Source organism: Pseudoliparis swirei, chromosome 3 (assembly GCF_029220125.1).
Source record: "Pseudoliparis swirei isolate HS2019 ecotype Mariana Trench chromosome 3, NWPU_hadal_v1, whole genome shotgun sequence".
NCBI classification, from domain to species: Eukaryota; Metazoa; Chordata; class Actinopteri; order Perciformes; family Liparidae; genus Pseudoliparis; species Pseudoliparis swirei.
In genome coordinates, this window is record NC_079390.1 from 18,673,286 (window position 1) to 18,690,447 (window position 17,162).

At 45.3% G+C, this 17,162-nt stretch overlaps 1 protein-coding gene across 7 annotated transcripts in view; it reads right to left on the reverse strand.

The window, feature by feature from the left end:
• The window catches only part of robo3 (roundabout, axon guidance receptor, homolog 3 (Drosophila)), an 89,541-nt gene that overhangs the window by 12,004 nt on the left and 60,375 nt on the right, over positions 1 to 17,162 (reverse strand). For 6 of the 7 annotated variants that reach the window (XM_056444208.1, XM_056444198.1, XM_056444249.1 and 3 more), the window contains 11 exons: positions 11,579 to 11,660; positions 9,814 to 9,982; positions 5,928 to 6,094; positions 5,695 to 5,816; positions 5,383 to 5,599; positions 4,668 to 4,783; positions 3,011 to 3,197; positions 1,950 to 2,204; positions 1,634 to 1,673; positions 1,313 to 1,455; positions 922 to 1,206 (listed from right to left, as the gene is read on the reverse strand). In XM_056444208.1, coding sequence (XP_056300183.1) covers positions 922 to 1,206; positions 1,313 to 1,455; positions 1,634 to 1,673; positions 1,950 to 2,204; positions 3,011 to 3,197; positions 4,668 to 4,783; positions 5,383 to 5,599; positions 5,695 to 5,816; positions 5,928 to 6,094; positions 9,814 to 9,982; positions 11,579 to 11,660 — 1,783 coding nt within the window. The remainder of the gene's footprint in view (positions 1 to 921; positions 1,207 to 1,312; positions 1,456 to 1,633; positions 1,674 to 1,949; positions 2,205 to 3,010; positions 3,198 to 4,667; positions 4,784 to 5,382; positions 5,600 to 5,694; positions 5,817 to 5,927; positions 6,095 to 9,813; positions 9,983 to 11,578; positions 11,661 to 17,162) is intronic. The other variant, XM_056444216.1, reaches the window with a different exon arrangement.

Sequence of the window (17,162 nt, forward strand, 5' to 3'; positions counted from 1 at the left end):
TCTGAGACAAATTTGCAATTTGTGAAAATGGGCTATACAATTAAACTGAATTATATTGAAATATTGCCCAGCCCTATTACCAACAATCCAAAACCTATTCATTTAGTTCAGTTTAGTATCACATACAACAAAGAAGAGCATGAAGTCCCATTGAGAAGCTGGAATTTTAGATAATTGTTGGTATTTAGCTTGAATATGTACTTGATTATCCAAATAGTGCCTGATCATTTCAGAAAAAAATATACACTCCCGTTCAAAAGTTTGGGGTCACCCAGACAATTTCGTGTCTTCCATGAAAAATCACACTTTTATTTATCAAATGAATTGAACATTTCATAGAACATATAGTCAAGACATTGACAAGGTTAGAAATAATGATTCATATTTGAAGTATTAATTTTGTTCTTCAAACTTCAAGCTCAAAGGAAGGCCAGTTGTATAGCTTATATCACCAGCATAACTGTTTTCAGCTGTGCTAGCATAATTGCACAAGGGTTTTCTAATCAGATATTAGTCTTCTAAGGCGATTAGCAAACACAATGTACCATTAGAACACTGGAGTGATCGTTGATGGAAATGGGCCTCTATACACCTATGGAGATATTTCATTAGAAACCAGACACTTCCACCTTGAATATTAATTTACCACATTAACAATGTATAGTGTGTATTTTTGATTTTTGTCATGTTATCTTTATTGAAAAAACAGTGCTTTTCTTTGAAAAATAAAGACATTTCTAAGTGACCCCAAACTTTTGAACGGTAGTGTAGATAAATGTAAAAAATAACATTTTAACATCTAAAAACTTATGGCACAAATAAAACCCAATGCATTTCTTTTAAAAACAAGCAGCGCCTGCTGAGAAGTGAATGCTGGTGAGCCACTGAACACAGCATCAGGACCTTGGGTGCACTCCTCACCATTGCTGCGGTCCGGCTGGGCGTACTGGGACCCGGAAAGCCCCGGCGGGCCGATCCAGTGTCCGTCCTCCTGCTGCTGCTCGCCGCTGTGGGCCGGCGCCTGCGTCTGGTTGGTGAAAGGCATTATGGAGGTGGAGGCGTAGGGCGCGGTGGAGGCGTGCTGGGCGTAGGCGAAGCCGTTCAGCTCTTCGTTGGTGGCGTCGATGGTGCTGTAGATGGGCCCTTCGGTGGAGCCACCCATGCTGTACTTCTCCGTCTGATTCAGGTAGTTGGAGATTCCTGCGTCTGCCCGGGGTGGAGGTCATGCTTAGCTTTCCTTGCTTTGTTCTTCGACGAACCAACAAACACGTTGACGCTTCAATTGAAGGAAACAGACAAACGACTCGGTTACCGTTGTAGTATCTCTCAGCCGTGTCGGGATTGCTGGTGCAGCAGTCGACTGCCTCTTTACCGCTGTGGACCAGGTTGGTGGTGGGCCAAGAGTCGGCCAGCCAGGGGTAGTTGCCCACGTTGCCTCCCAGCACGCCCCCGGGCCTACGGAGACATTCCGGCTTTAATTTAAGACGTGGTGGGACACAGTGCAACAGCAAGGACCGTCTGGATGGTAATGCAGCAAGTAAAAGGCTGGATGGAAACGTTTCCTCATCCATTTCTATTGATTACTGTGAATTTAACCAAATTACAGATACGCAGTCGGATATAATTGAGTTACCTTCCGTTGAGTACTGCTCCCTCTCCATGAGGGAAACCGACTGCGGAGGACAAAGAGAGAACGAGAGAGTGAGGAGACGGGTCAACAGGGACAGGGATGTTACACTTCGGGGGCCTACTTTGTCTTTTTCTTCAGTTAAGACCGTAATTATGATCCATGATCAGCTGTTGCATTTTTTTTGGATTGAATGTCATTTTTCCTGTTTTCTAAAATCTGTGTGCCACCTTCCGAATGCCCGATGAGAGCAATCGCACCAGACGGCATACGCAGAGTCATCGACCGTGTGGCGCTCTGCTCGCGAGTCACTCCTCCTGACCTGCTGGTGTGTAGGCGAAGGAGGCGGTGTAGTGGCTCAGCTCCTTCCTCTTCTTGCGCCGGCAGTAGATCCAGACACTGAAGCCCATGAGGATGACCCAGCAGGCTCCGCCGATGCCCGCGATGAACGCCGGCTGCTTGACCACGTCGGTGATCTGCTCGGCCAGACTCACGCTGCTCTCCTCGCCGCCGTTGCTGGAGCCGTCGCCGCCGCCGCCTCCGCTGCCTGGCACGGAGGCCTGTTCAGCTGGCAGCTCTGGGGGAAGTAAATGGGAGGGTGGAGGGCAAAATAAGACAATCATGAGGGAGTTCCATCACGTGGATCTGTTGTTTTATCCATCCAGTGTATTTCATTTTGTTTGGCTTTATTGTATTTAACCCTCCTGTTACCTTTACATTTACTAACATATTTTACCCTCGGGGTCAATTTGACCCCAGCAATTAAAACCACCAGAAAATTATTAGAATTAATATTATTTCCCAAGTTTAAGTGTGAGGTACTTTATGTTTGTTTGTTGACTACCTAAATAGCCCTTTAAATATATAAAAAAGTTGATATTTCTTATGTGTTTGACACAGTGAAAAACAGCCTGGGGTCAAATTGACCCCAAAGAACACCGACATTAAACATTGAATGGGGTCAAATTGACCCGAAAGGTAACAGGAGGGTTAAAGCCAAACAGAGCATCCAATAAAAATCTAACAATATATCCATGGTACCATAGTACCATTATAATACATGATAGTACATCGGCCTAAAGCTGTGGACAAATTATCGAAAGAGAGTTAAAGTCACAGCAGCTAAATGGTCACATCAACATGACAATGCTAACTTGAGATTAAGCGGGTCAATTATTTATCTGATTCCTGATCTCAAATTATCATATTATAATGCTAACATTTGCTAATTAGCTAATATTACAAAGTGCAGCTGAGCCTGATGGGAACGTCATTAATTCTCAAGTCGGATTACAATTTTGATCCGACGATGATATTTTCCCGGCCCGTAATAAAGTGTCGGAGCACATATTTCTGCATCTGTTCGCGTCGCTGTGGACTCACTGACGACGACAGACACCGGCTGACTGCGGGTGCCGATGCCGGCGCTGGTCACCGCCGCCACCTCCACCTGGTAGAGCACGCCGGGCATCAGGCCCTTCAGCGCTGCGGACAGCGTGTTCCCGTCCACCGTCCTGTTGATGAAGTAGCGCGTCTGGTTGTCGCTGCCGCCGCTGCCCACGCACCACACCTGGCGGGGTTCACAGAGATGGCAGGGAATTCATTAGGCGGCTCATTTCGGGTCTGTGGTTTGGCGTTGTGACAAAAGCAGTCGCTTCTCGGTCTCTCGAGCTCAGTCGAGAGTGAGTTTGCATTATAATTCACTGATGAAATAGCCGACTGCGGGCTGCAATATTTCATCACTTTGATCAGTGAGATATTCGCTGTGTTAAATGGACAGTACACACTGACTACTAACCAATGCGCTCGCCTCTACATTGGAAGTCCTTAGACACGCAGCCTGAGGATTTTTTCCTATCCTTTGAAATGTTAGATTTTTTATCCCTGCATGTAATCTGAATGAACAAATTGTAAGGATCATCTTGTGGCCGTCCTGACTCCTCCACAAACCCTCGGCTTCCTGATTTTGGCACCGGTGCAGATTGAATCAAGGAAATCTCATCATTTCGTGACATTTTCCAAGTGATGATAACGAATGTCTGTGTGAAAAGGGAAGCGTGCACACTCAAAAAAACGATTCAAGCCCTTCTTAGAGGTGACACATTTAAATATTGTTTGATACATTTAAATAAATCAATTACAAAACGAAGATATTTATATTGAATGGGTGTAACACAAAATGTAGGAATACTTTCATTTATTAGATTTATTTAGGTTACACTCACAAAAACGATTCAAGCCCTTCTTCGATGTGACACATTTAAATATTGTTTGATACATTTAAATAAATCAATTACAAAAATAGATATTTATATTTAATGGGTGTAACACAAAATGTAGGAATACTTTCATTTATTAGATTTATTTAGGTTACACTCACAAAAACGATTCAAGCCCTTCTTCGAGGTGACATTTAAATATTGTTTGATACATTTAAATAAATCAATTACAAAAATAGATATTTATATTTAATGGGTATAACACAAAATGTAGGAATACTTTCATTTATTAGATTTATTTAGGTTAGATGGTGCGCATATCAACTCAAAATAAATGTGTTTCATTGAGGACTACCCTTTGCGCATGCGCCAGCTGAAAATCAGTTGTTTACATGAGGTGAACACACTTTCAGAGCTGCACGGTGGTGTAGTGGCTAGCACCGTCGCCTCAACGCCAGAGGGCCGTGGGTTCAATTCCCAGTCGGGGCGTTCCTTCTGTGTGGAGTTTGCATATTTTGTTAGTTAGTTAGTTTATATTTTGAGTTGGACAAACACAAATGAATTTAATTGAATGAATATCGTTATTTTATTTTAGATGTATTTGATACAAATGAGTTGGACGAACTTAATTACATTTTATTGCACTGATGTGCTAAATTTGAGTTGGAGTTGCATATAATTATTGGATGGAAAACCTGCCAACAATTTAATTGAGTTCATCCAATGAGTCATTTCTTTGAGTGCAGTCGTAGGACGGTGTTTTCGAGCAGGCGGTGCTGCCTTCGGGTGACAACGCAGTGACACTGCTGAGGCGTGTTTACCCTGTACTCCTGGATGATGCCGTTCCGCATCTCGCTGGGCGGAGGCTCCCAGGAGACGCTGATGCTGGAGCTGTTGCTTAGCTTGACTGTGACAGCTCCGGGTGGGGCACCGGGGACTGTGAGAGGTGGGGGAGGGGGGGGCGACAACAACAACATTCATGTCATTACAGCAGCGTGCTTAGGGTGAGCACGATGACGCGCGAGTACAAAACTAAATTTCAAAGGCAATCAAAGCAACGAGATATAAAACTCAAGAAACATGAATGTGAGCTGTGGCAGGAGCGTTATTACGTTTTTATCTTTTGCTTTAAACATTTAATCTTCTTCTTTTTTTTTGTCAGACTAAGCCAAGGCAGGTCGATCCAAAGTCTATAAGAGCTGCCGGCAAGAAGAAGAAATAAATCTTTCTTGTTTTAATCGAGACTTTGGATCAACTCGTATCAAACTGCTGAAAAACCTCGGGGCTGCAAACATCACAGTGTGGAGAAGCTGAATTTAATAAAAAGTGGGATCAATATAAATGAACCCAAAATTGCAGAGGGTATAAAATTAACCCTGAAACCAGATAAAGTGAGTGAGATTCATGCGGTGCCAGACAGGCTAATGAACATCCATTTCCAAGGTCGGCGATGTCAAAGACTAAGGGCCTGGCCTCGTTTATTCACGGAACCTCTTCCTGGTACGGACACGTTTTCAGGGTCACCAGATTCATTACCCTCTTCCGGGGTTCGGACCAGCAAAGTCCGGCTGTCCTTCCCCTGGAATTCGTCGAAATAGGGACGGATCTTCATCTCGTACTCGGTTCCTTTGAGCAAGCCGGTGAGGACGGCGAAGCGCTCGGAGGGGGAGTTGATGTCCTGGAGGAGCCAGCTTCCCCCGCTGGGTCGGTAGAAGAGACGGTAGCCCTGGACGTACTGAGACTGACGGTCAACCTAGATGAACCGAGGGTGGGATTTAGAGGCGGAGAACTCAAACTGAACCCTCGACTGCCCCCATGTGACCCACAGACCCGCAGAGAGCCACTCACCGTCCAGGACACTCGGATGGAGGCCGTCGTCAGCGTGGCGGGCTCCTGCAGCTGGACGGCCACCTCTCCCAGCTCCCTCTGCACTTGCCTGTGGTCCACTCCCTGACCCGTAGGACTCACATCTGAGGGGGAAACGCACATTCTGCTCAGAGGGCCGCCGCCGACGCGTTGGCACTCACGACCGCGGTGGCGTTCCTCGCGCGAATCTCGACGCGAGTCCGAGAGAGGCTGACCTTGGGTTCTGACGGGCTCGGAGATGGGGCTCGGGTCGCTCAGGCCGTAGGCGTTGACGGCCCGGACGATGAACAGGTAGATGGTGTTGGGGAGGAGGCCGGTGATGGTGTGCGTTTCCATCTTGACTATGTCGGCGACGGTCTGCCACGTGCTGCCCGCTGATTGGCTGTGAGAGGATGTGAGGAGAAGAAAAGAAGCAATATGATATTAAATGTGATCTGTGATCGTTTATCAGCCACGAACAGGCAACCCGACCCTTCATTCTGCCTCCTGGCTGCTGTTACATTGGAACCTTCTGAGGATCTTAACATCTTTCTAAAATGATATACTCTGCAGATATCTGATTATAATGAAGTATGGAAACAATCTTGTCTTATTGTTTAAATGTGTTTTAGATTGCATTAAACGCTGTTTAAATCACTTTTAACGCTCCTGTTACCTTTCGGGTCAATTTGACCCCATTCAATGTTTAATGTCGGTGTTCTTTGGCGTCAATTTGACCCCAGGCTGTTTTTCACTGTGTCAAACATATAAGAAATATCAACTTTTTTATATATTTAAAGGGCTATTTAGGTAGTCAACAAACAAACATAAAGTACCTCACACTTAAACTTGGAAAACAATATTAATTCTAATAATTTTCTGGAGGTTTTAATTGCTGGGGTCAAATTGACCCCAAGGGTAAAATATGTCAATAAATATAAAGGTAACAGGAGGGTTAAACATTGAATGGGGTCAAATTGACCCGAAGGTAACAGGAGGGTTAAACTAGGGGATGACCGGGCATGTTTAGATGTGTGTATGTGAAATTTAACAAGCAAGATAAAGAGAATCATAAGAACATTTCATGAACTCAAATTGTTTCAAAATATACAATACAATCTGTACGAGTCATTTTAATAGAGTGGCCATATCTGTCCAACAGTATGCAAACAGTTATTAAACACTGTGGTCATTAGACTATTATTACTCCTGCATTCATGTGGAACAGCATTTTACTCGTGTAGATTATGGTGCAATAAAATACTCAAGTAAGGTAGAAGTACATCACATGTGCACTTGGGGACGATACTTGAGTAAAGGAAGGCTCCTTCAGTTACATTCCACATTGTCATGCTGCTGTGCGATGCTGATTTGATGTGCGGCGGCACAACTCAACCAAAGCGTGAGAAAAGCTCCAGGCGATAGCTGCATCTATTTTTGGCCCAGTCTCATATTCCTTATCTGAGAAACAATAGCAGATGTGAGCAACGTCACTCAGAGAGGTCTGTGCCGGCGAGAAGATCTACAAGTGATGCAAGTTGCCGTACTGATGAATTATGTAATGGGGCCTGGAAGAAGGAGGGCATGTTCTTAGCCCGGCACTCCCCCAGATGCATCACCCCGTCTCTTCCCCTTCCTCTGTGAGTCCTATGTCACCTTGGCAGAGAGGCAGCCGCAAAGGCCTCCCCGACCATTTGTTTGACACTTTTAGAATCTCCCCAAGGGTTCTGTGTGTGTGTGTGTGGGGGGGGGGGGGTCTCTCTAACCGCACAATTAGACCAAAGAGAATGACTCATGAATACTCATCTCTTGTGAGTATGTGAGTGTGTGAGTGTGTGTGTGTGAGTCTGTGTGTGTGTGAGTGTGTGTGTGTGTGAGTGTGTGTGAGTCTGTGTGTGTGTGTGTGTGTGTGAGTGTGTGTGAGTGTGTGTGTGAGTCTGTGTGTGTGTGTGTGTGTGAGTCTGTGTGTGTGTGTGTGTGTGTGTGAGTGAGTGAGTGAGTGTGAGTGAGTGTGTGTGCCGGCCGCTCGAGCTGCATCCATGGTAACTTTGTGGAGGAGTTCACACACAAACAACAAAGGCTGTGCCCCCAGAAAAGAGTAAATGAAAGTAGTCCCACCCGGAGAATGGAACGTCTGCCATCTTACAATAAATAAATAAATACTATTACACCTTGCTTATACACACACACACACACTTCTCTGTGCGCCCACAAACACGGCTCAGCACCTCAGGCAGAGCAATGTTATTGCACGGCGGTCCCCTCCAGCTGCTTTATAAAGAACCAGCGTGTGCTCCTTGGAAACGCTCTGCCGCTGCCACAGTGTACGTCTGGATCTGATTAGTCTCGGACGGTGTTCTCCTCCAGAGTCGGAGGGACACGTTTTCCCATAACGCCGTCTATCTTCATCTGGAGGCTTCCGTCCATCCGTGGAGACGCCCATCCTGCTCAGCTACATGTACCCCCCACCCTCCCCCTAACGGTGCATTCAGGCGCACGAGTGTGCAGAGGAGCCCTCTCACATACTCGTTACATTTTTAGGAAATGTTTTGAATGATTTTGCATGGCCAAACCTGGAGTAGAACGCATCCCCCCTCGTACATTTAATCCATGGAGTTGTTTTGTAGAGTTTTTTGTCTTTTCAAGGTTTCATACTAATTAATAACTGTGGCAGTGCGTCTCTTTAAAGAGCTGCAAAGCATGAAAGAGTTGCATTAATCTGGAAGTCAGTGAAGATGTTTGAGTGTCCCGTAATGAAAAAGGTTTGCTGTTCTGACAAGGAAGCTTTTATGTTAAAACATTTTTATTTAAAAATATTGAGGACAAGAAGCATGCAGCCTGGACTGTTAAATATAGAAGAGGAATAATTAGACAGAAAAGTCTGAAAGAGCAGATGAAGCACCATTTCTACTTCTAAACCATCTACCTGTCTCTTGGACTCCATCCCGACTAGGCTGCAGAAAAACGTTGTTTAATTGGCAGCTCTCTATTAGATATTGTCAATATGTCTTTGCTAACAGGCCATGTTCCACATTCCTTCACAGTAGCTATAATTAAACCGCTCCTGAAGAAGCCCACTCTGGATCCAGAGGTGTTGGCTAACTGAAGACCGATCTCTAACCTCCCCTTCCTCTCCAAGATCCTTGAGAAAGTGGTCGCAAATCAGTTGTGTGACTTTCTACATCATTATAGTTTATTTGAGGAGTTTCAGTCAGAATTTAGAAAACACCACAGCACCGAGACGGCACTGGTGAAAATTACAAATGACCTCTTAATGGCAGCAGATAAAGGACTCCTCTCTGTACTGGTCTTGTTAGACCTTAGTGCTGCATTCGACACCATTGACCATGACATCCTGTTACAGAGACTGGAGCAGTCGATTGGCATTTCAGGTACGGCACTAATTTGGTTTAAATCCTATTTATCAGATCGATCTCAGTTTGTATTTGTAAACGATGACGCCTCGATAACCACCAACGTTAGTCACGGAGTTCCACAAGGTTCTGTGCTTGGACCAATTTTATTTACCTTATACATGCTTCCTCTGGGCAATATTATCAGAAAACATTCCATAAACTTTCATTGTTATGCAGATGATACTCAACTATATCTATCGATAAAACTAGAGGAAACCAACCAGCTCACTAAAATTCAAGCATGTCTTAAAGACATAAAAACATGGATGACCTGCAACTTCCTGATGTTAAACCGATAAAACTGAAGTAATTTTACTCGGCCCTGAACACCTCAGAGATCAATTATCTGGTGATGTGGTTTCTGTCGATGGCATTGCTCTAGCATCCAACACCACTGTGAAGAATCACGGCGTTATCTTTGATCGGGACTTGTCCTTTACCTCCCACGTGAAGCAAATCTCAAGAACTGCATTTTTTCATCTCTGTAACATTTAAAAAATCAAACACATCTTGTCTCAAAGCGATGCAAAAAAACAGGGATGTCGTATGTGTACACATTGTAAAGCCCTCTGAGGGGAGTTTGTGATTTGTGACTTTGGGCCATACTAAATAAACTAAATTGAAGCAGTGAAGCGTCTCACATGACCATGAGGACACACAACGGGGAGTGAGGTGTGCGTCCGTTCTGAGACTACGCGGCACTCACCTGAAGGCCTCAATGATGAAGGAGGTGACGGCGGCACCCCCCTCGTGAGCGTTGGGTTGCCAGGTCAGAGAGACGCTGTTCTTGGACACGTCCGTGACTATGGGCTTGTGCGGCGGACCCGGCAGCTGGAAGGGCTCCGTGGCCTGGGCGACCGACGGGTCGGCGCTCTCTGGAGTGCGAGGGAGGAAGCAAAGATGAACATCAAAATAAAGCGTCTTATTGTGCCCTCGGCATCGCTGCGGGCCGACTTCCTCAAGACTACCACGATTTTGGCTTCTCATAAAAACTATGTGGTGTTAACTAACCAGCATGGTGCTAATAGTCAAATAACAGCTTTCTGTCAGAGTGGCTTGTTACTCCATTTAATTCCTGTTTTTATATTCAGTCCGTCTCGTTCTCTTTGTTCTGAAGCACTCTGTGCCGCATGTCTTGTATGAGAGCTGCTCTACAAGTAACGCCACTCATGAAATGTCTCCAGCTTGAAGTCTTTCTTTAAGTCTGATGGGTTGTGGACAAGATCAAAAGAGCAGAGCCTCACAAAGCAGCGTCTGCTTAGAGCTGCGGTCGCCGTGTTATTCATCCCCAGTGAGGGTTGTCTTTTTGTCAACATCATTCTTCACATTGCAGATTTGTACTGGTTTTTAAATATACTTGCACATGAAAATAAGAAAGTCTATTGTTTTAAATGAATACATAAGAAAGCTAGGATAATCAATAAAGGATATTATGAAGGATATTCTAAAGAATGTATTACGATCGACAATCAACTGAATTGCATTTAGCTGCTCTTCATCCTGTCGATTCGTTGAAGCGTGACTGGGACAGATATATACATACCTTATATTATAATTTTCTGAATACTTAACTTTTTGCCAGCATTATGACCTGGCAGATATTTTTTTAACTTAACATCATTCATACACTTTCCTACATATATGTTTACAGTCTGCCCAGCAACAGCCCGGGACCCGCAGGGGTTCATTAGACCTGGCAGGTTGTTTCAGTGGAGCATTTAAAAGGTCACAAGGTGTAACAGTTTAGCTCCACACCTTCCTTTTTATGAGTTGTTTTCATCCTGTCACTAACTATCATGTCATTCCAGATCCTGCTTCCCATCTCGTCAATCCAACTCCCTTCACCTGCCTCTGATCACCTCGTTAGTCCCTCATTACCTTCACCTGGTCGTCATGCCCATCTCACCTGTTGCCCATTCCCTCATTAGTTCCTGTCTACTTAGGTTCCCTCACTTGCCCTCTGCCAGATTGTCTTTTCGTGCCAAGTTCTCCAGCATTATTAGTGTATATTCCTGACCTGCCTGTTCTGACCCTGCCTGCCTGACCTCTGATTCTCTGCCCCGCCCCTTTTTGGACTTGTTTGCTTCTTTGACTGATCTCCTGGTTTTGACCTAGCCTGTTTTCAACTAAAGACATTCATCTCTGTTACTCCTGTCTGAGTCGTGCTTTTGGGTCCACTCTAATAGCACCGTGACACAAGGAGCCTCGTTACTTGGGCCTTTTCAAGTAAAATCTCAAATGAACAATTATGCTCTAAATGTCACTTAAATCTCGAAGTAAGTGTTACGCGGAGTCCCAAGTTAGAACAATTAATAATAGGGCAGACATAGAAGAGTGGCATTCAGATTTAGATGCTGCACACATGGTTTAATAAAATACATAACAAATCATTTGATATATATTCATGCATCTGTGTTCTTCGCCGAGCTGCTAGTCGATTGCAGCGTTTAAATCACGCAGGGACAATTTACCTTTGACTGTGAGCACTCCACTCCAGCTCGTCTCTCCACTGGAGCTGGAAGCCAGGCAGGTGTAGACCCCAGAGTCCGTCTCCTGGCAACAGCGAAAAGTGTGTGGTTAGTTCAGTGTGTGAGTAAGCCTCGGATGCGACATTAATGAAACATTACCACTGATCAAGACTAAATGTCATATCTCTCGAAGCAGAATGTTTGCTCCCAGAATACTGAGCAGAGGGAACGCTGGCGGAGCAGAGCTGTGATCCACGCAGGTGAGTCAGAGGGGGAGCAGCTTGCAGCTCTCGATGGTGCCGACATGTTGAAAGAAGGCGCAACTGAAGCACTGCCAGTAGCCATTATCGTTCGCCTGTCGGTCTTTTTGTAGGATTCTAGGACGATTCTCTCCTCTCGCCTTCGCAGGCGTGGAAATCACATTCTTACAGATATTGAAGATGGAAACTAAGCGCATAAAAAGGCAGAGTCTCCCTCAATTTCCCTCTCTCGATTTGTCTCACACAAAAATAGATCCGACGAGAGACAACGGAGGCACTCTGCCTCTCTGCTGCTGACAGCTGAGAAAGAATGACTGATGCAGGGACAGACGGGGGCCCTTTGGAGACAATGTAAAAGGATTTAATTTAATTAGCTTGGCTAGGAAGTAACGTCATGACTGAGAATAAATTCGATTTCTCAGATTTCCTGACATGTATGAAAATAATGTTTTTTTAAAGTAAAATGCTTATCTAAATGTGACAGTACATATGGCATCACTTCGGCATCAGTTATTATTTAGTTTCTCATCGGCTGACCCCTTAAAACAGCAACTCATTTGATGAGCTGCTTTTACTCTGGCCATTCCTGTCATTGGTAGTTGTGTTATTTTTTCATAAATGAAATATTCTCAGTGGACCTATTTGAAGTTAAAGTCAAGCTGGTGGCTTTTATGTTCCTCGTCTGATTCCTACACGGCAGAGGAGGAGAGTTAAGGGAGGGATCAAAGGAATGAATTTTAATGAGCAGCTAGTGTCGAGAAGTGTCTGAGGAGCCAGTCTTTATACTCAACAGCTACTTAGCATTCTGGACATGCTATGAGCAGATGTAATTAAGAGGTGTGTGTGTGTGTGTGTTGACATGCACAAGTGACTGCTGGCTATCACATTTTTGGGGAGGCAAGCCAGAAGCTAGACGGGCTGTGAAATTGCTGACAACAGGGGGAGATGTTGGGGGTCTGTACGCTGGGGAACGTGACAGTGAGCGAGCAGGGCCTCTTACCACGGTCCTGTCGCTCCAGGTCTTTCTTTTTGTCTTGCTCTCTCTCTCTCTCTCTCTGCTTGCTTTCTTTCATTTCGCTTTCAGCTTCCATACATCCTTCTTTGAAAGTGGGACTCGCCCTGGACTGGATTTTCTTAATGGTTGAAGTGACTAATGGCGACGACCTTTTATTACAGTATGACAGCATTTTATTACTGGACCAGTTTCACAAGGAAAAAGTTGTGAAAAAGCGTACCGAATTTCCCTTTAAATATGTAGAACGCTCTGGAACAATACAGGGATGTTAGAAGACAGAGGACAGCAGAAGATTGTCAAGTGATAGACAATCTAATCGGTCGAAGTGGCACCAACTGTTCTGGATTAAACCAGTTTGCCACAGAAGAACTTCTCAACGCCTGATGAATAAAAGGATGTCTCTTTTTAATCTACCCTGTGGCTTCATTTAACAACGACAGATGCTAAAATGTCATGTTTTGAAGGAGCTCAGAGAGACAAACATCACTGTGTGGAAAAAGTAACTCCTAATTTCTGGGGCAGAACTTTGAAGCGTGAATGCCGCATTACAGTTTACTTCATGATCTAGCTCTGGTGTCTGTTAAGATTTCAAACTCATCTGTTGCTCCAACTGGATTAATATTTCATCATCCCACAATACCCTGCCACATAACCCTTTTGCAACGCAGGGATGTGTTCAATTTGATGCCGAGTAACTTCAGCGCCAAGAAACGTAGCATTGCACTGGCAAAGGAGTCTGACTTAACATGTCTGGAAGGCCTCAAGGATAGTGGGCTGTGTTTGGGTGAGAAGCTGACTGAGTTTAACTTTAAAACTATAAATGTACAGGGTTTCCTTCAAAAGCTTAAACGCACTGTGGAATTTTGACCAATAGCGGTGTTAGGGCCGTGTTTGATGGGCGTGCCCTCGTATCATTGACCAGCTCCTGCATTCATGCCACAACACTCGGCGTTTCTCAATTCAAAGTACACGAGTACAGACTTGTGTTCTTTTGGAGTCTGGTCTTGGGAGTCCAGACTCCGGAGGACGGGAGGATGGTCTTTCTGCGATTGGAACAGCAGCTGACTTGATGACGTCACCACATCAGCTGTTCTTGCTCCTTGGTTTACTCTTATTATTCACTGCAAATAATTTTTTACAGTCAAATAAACAAAACATCCTAAAATGACATTCCGTGACTCAACAACAGTAGTATTTATAAAAAGTAAACTGTCGGTAGTTTATTTTCTCCTCCGCTATTGTTTCCGGTTGCTGGTGAAATGCATTCTGGGATATCTGCTGGCCAGAGTACGCACAAGTCTCCTCTGATGCATCCTCCGGAAAGTGGGAGGATCAAGTCACATCCGGGCATTTAGACGGTGCTTTGCGAGAAGCGGACTTTGAATTGGAACATGTACCCGGGCTGAGACTGATGACGTTTCACGAGTCACGAGGACACAAGTAGAGGAAAGTACGCAGATTGAGAAACGCCGATAGTAATACAAACATTCCTGCCGAGTGCAAAGTGCAGTGGTGCCTGTGTACCTACCGGTGGCCTTAATGCTCCATCAAAGGCAGCGGTGCACGAGGAAAACAGGCCGCGGAAAAGAAACAAGACGGGGGGGTTTCCAAACAATCATAAATAGAGGCTTTGCAGAGGTTTTACGAGCTCTGAAACACACTCAAACAATGTGGCGAGGAGACTAAACCATGTTTGTTCACACTAAAAGCTCCAGAGAGAGAGAAGCTGTAAAACTAGATAAATTATAAATCGCGCTGCATTTACTGCACACGGCGAGAGAGCGGGGGGGACCGACTGTATTAATGTTAACGGCACCTGCGACGACTGCTGGCTCTCTAAATCGCTCTCCTGTTGCGCTCTTACGGGGAGTTTTAATTAGTTTTCGCTCCGTTTTGCTGGAAGAGGTTTACGGTCCTCTGTAGTTCATCAATTTACATGCAGGAGCCCATCCGCCGCAAACACAATCGGCCTCCCCTTATTCACTTAGTCTGCGTACGCAGCCCGCATTGCTCCCATTGAAAACCTGACACATTATGCAGAGGACGTGCGAGGCCGGGCCCGTCGTGAATAATGTCTCGGTGTGTGCTGCATCCAGAGCCGGCTCATCAGTAACGCCGACAGAGGAATTACTCAAGGCTAAGTGGCTTGTCAGAGCGGCCTGCAGGACGCAGGACAGGTGACCCTTCAGCCTACCCAGCATCTCTCTCTCTCTCTCTCTCTCTCTAGGCCCTGACCTTGAGTTGACCCGTGGGCCAGCTGACTGAAGGGGCTACAAAGCGTGTCCCCAGATGGTGGCGTTTGATTCGGTGCATGGGGACTCGGTGGAGGGCGGGTGGGGTAAACAGCCGGGACACCTGACTATTAATCAAGCCCGGCAGCTCTGGGTGCTGCGCGGAAAAAACAGATTGTTGAAATATGGACGAGGAAGAGAGGAGAGTGGGAGGGAGGAGCTCCACAATCAAAGACGGACTATTCTTCATTATTATAGTTTGACTCCATCTTTGACTTATTTCGAGGAAGTGCTGAGCAGAAATATCCCAAACGGAGTGATCGGAGCTTTCTTTTCTTCGCCCACCACCTGCGAGATACCCGTCCACCGCGGGTATCAGCCCTCTGCACAGAAGGTTGATAATGATGTCAGATCCTTTTTTTAGGTGGGCGCAGAAGGGAAATGTGATTACCGGCTATAACACGCGTACACTGGGATTTAGAGTCAACACATGAACTCGATTTCCTCCTCTAATGTGATTACTCCCAGTAATCTGTATTCTTTTGTCCGCGTAGTCCTGCTCACACTCTTCAGGCTTTATTTGGGTTCCTCTGTTTGCTTCTTTTTTTACTTTTGCCATACACACCCCCACCGCCCACGGCAACCGTTTAGCAGAATGGTAGGGAAAAAACCTCTTTGACCCCCCCCCACACACCAGCACCAGAATACACACACAGACACACTTCCCGTCTGTCCGGGACGTCTTGGCACCGGCGAGGGCCCGCGGTCGTGTGTGTCTGGCAGAGATCCCGGGGTAATGGCATCTCCTCACTGCCAGGGTACGAGGAACAAACAGACCATCTGTCCCCCTCCAGGGGCCCCGATGAAGTCCAGACACTGATTATTGCAGGTTTGAATGGGTTTTATTTTTATTAGAACGAAGATTTTACTCAAAGATTACTCTTTGCCTTTCATACTATTTTAATTTGAACTAACTGACTTATTTCGATCCATCAGATTTCAATCTGTTCGTTCAGTTTATTAGTACTCGTATTGTTTTAGCTTTGACACTCGTTGTGCTCGCCAAGTTAAAACCTGGAATCTCTGTGATGGATGTGAACGATGCTTTTCTTTTCCACAAAGTTTGAAATGTGCCTGGTTATATGTGACTAATATGTACACACTGAGCAATGTACTCAGTCCCCTCCTAATGAATTGTAATAACTTAGCTATGGGTGACTGAGTCGTTAGCAGGTCCGTTTTTCATTCAGAGGATCAGTGGTTCGATTCCCGCCCTAGTCGATGTGTCTTTGAACAAGACACTTAACCCTGAATTGCTCCCCGTAGGAATGTCTATATGAATGTAAATCGCTTTGGATTAAAGCGTCAGCTCAGTGTAATGTAGTTGCCTCTAGGGCTATCTTTATTTTTCAGATAACTTTGATTTGACGGATACCTGCAACAATTTAGACACGCTCAGCTCCAGGTAGCTTTTAGTGCTTATTAGCAAACGTTAGCTCTCACGCTAAACTACGATGTTAAACATGGGAGACGTGAAACCTGCTTAACATCAGCCTGCTAGCGTTGTCGGAATGTGAGCTTGTTGGCTCGCAGAGCGGCTGTGCCTATACTCAGCTGCAGGCTCCGAGTCGTGTTGGCTGCCATCGTTACAGCTGTTTTATTCTGTGTCGTTTCCGTGATCTCCTCTGGCGTCCAACATCTGACATCGCCGACGAGCCCTCAACTAAAGTGTTGTTTGTTTCTCAAATGAAATAAAAAAGGGCTGATTTCGACAAGTCAGTTGGCGATCTCGTCAGTGAAGTCCAGAGCCATAAGTTAGGGTGACCAGATTTGAGTTCGTGAAAAAGAGGACACTTCGTCTCGGGGGGGGGGGGGGGCGGGTGCTGAGTGATTAAACAACTCTCTTGTTCTGCCTGTTTTGTGATATACATGCCTAAAAGGTGCCTAATATTTCTAGACTGAAATAATATCGGCATTATAATTATTATAACGATGAGGATTTTTTTGTGCCTATTTTGTGGTGCCCCCTCAGGACTTGGTGCCAGCGCGTAGTGGCAAGGTGCTCCATGTTGCCAGATTGG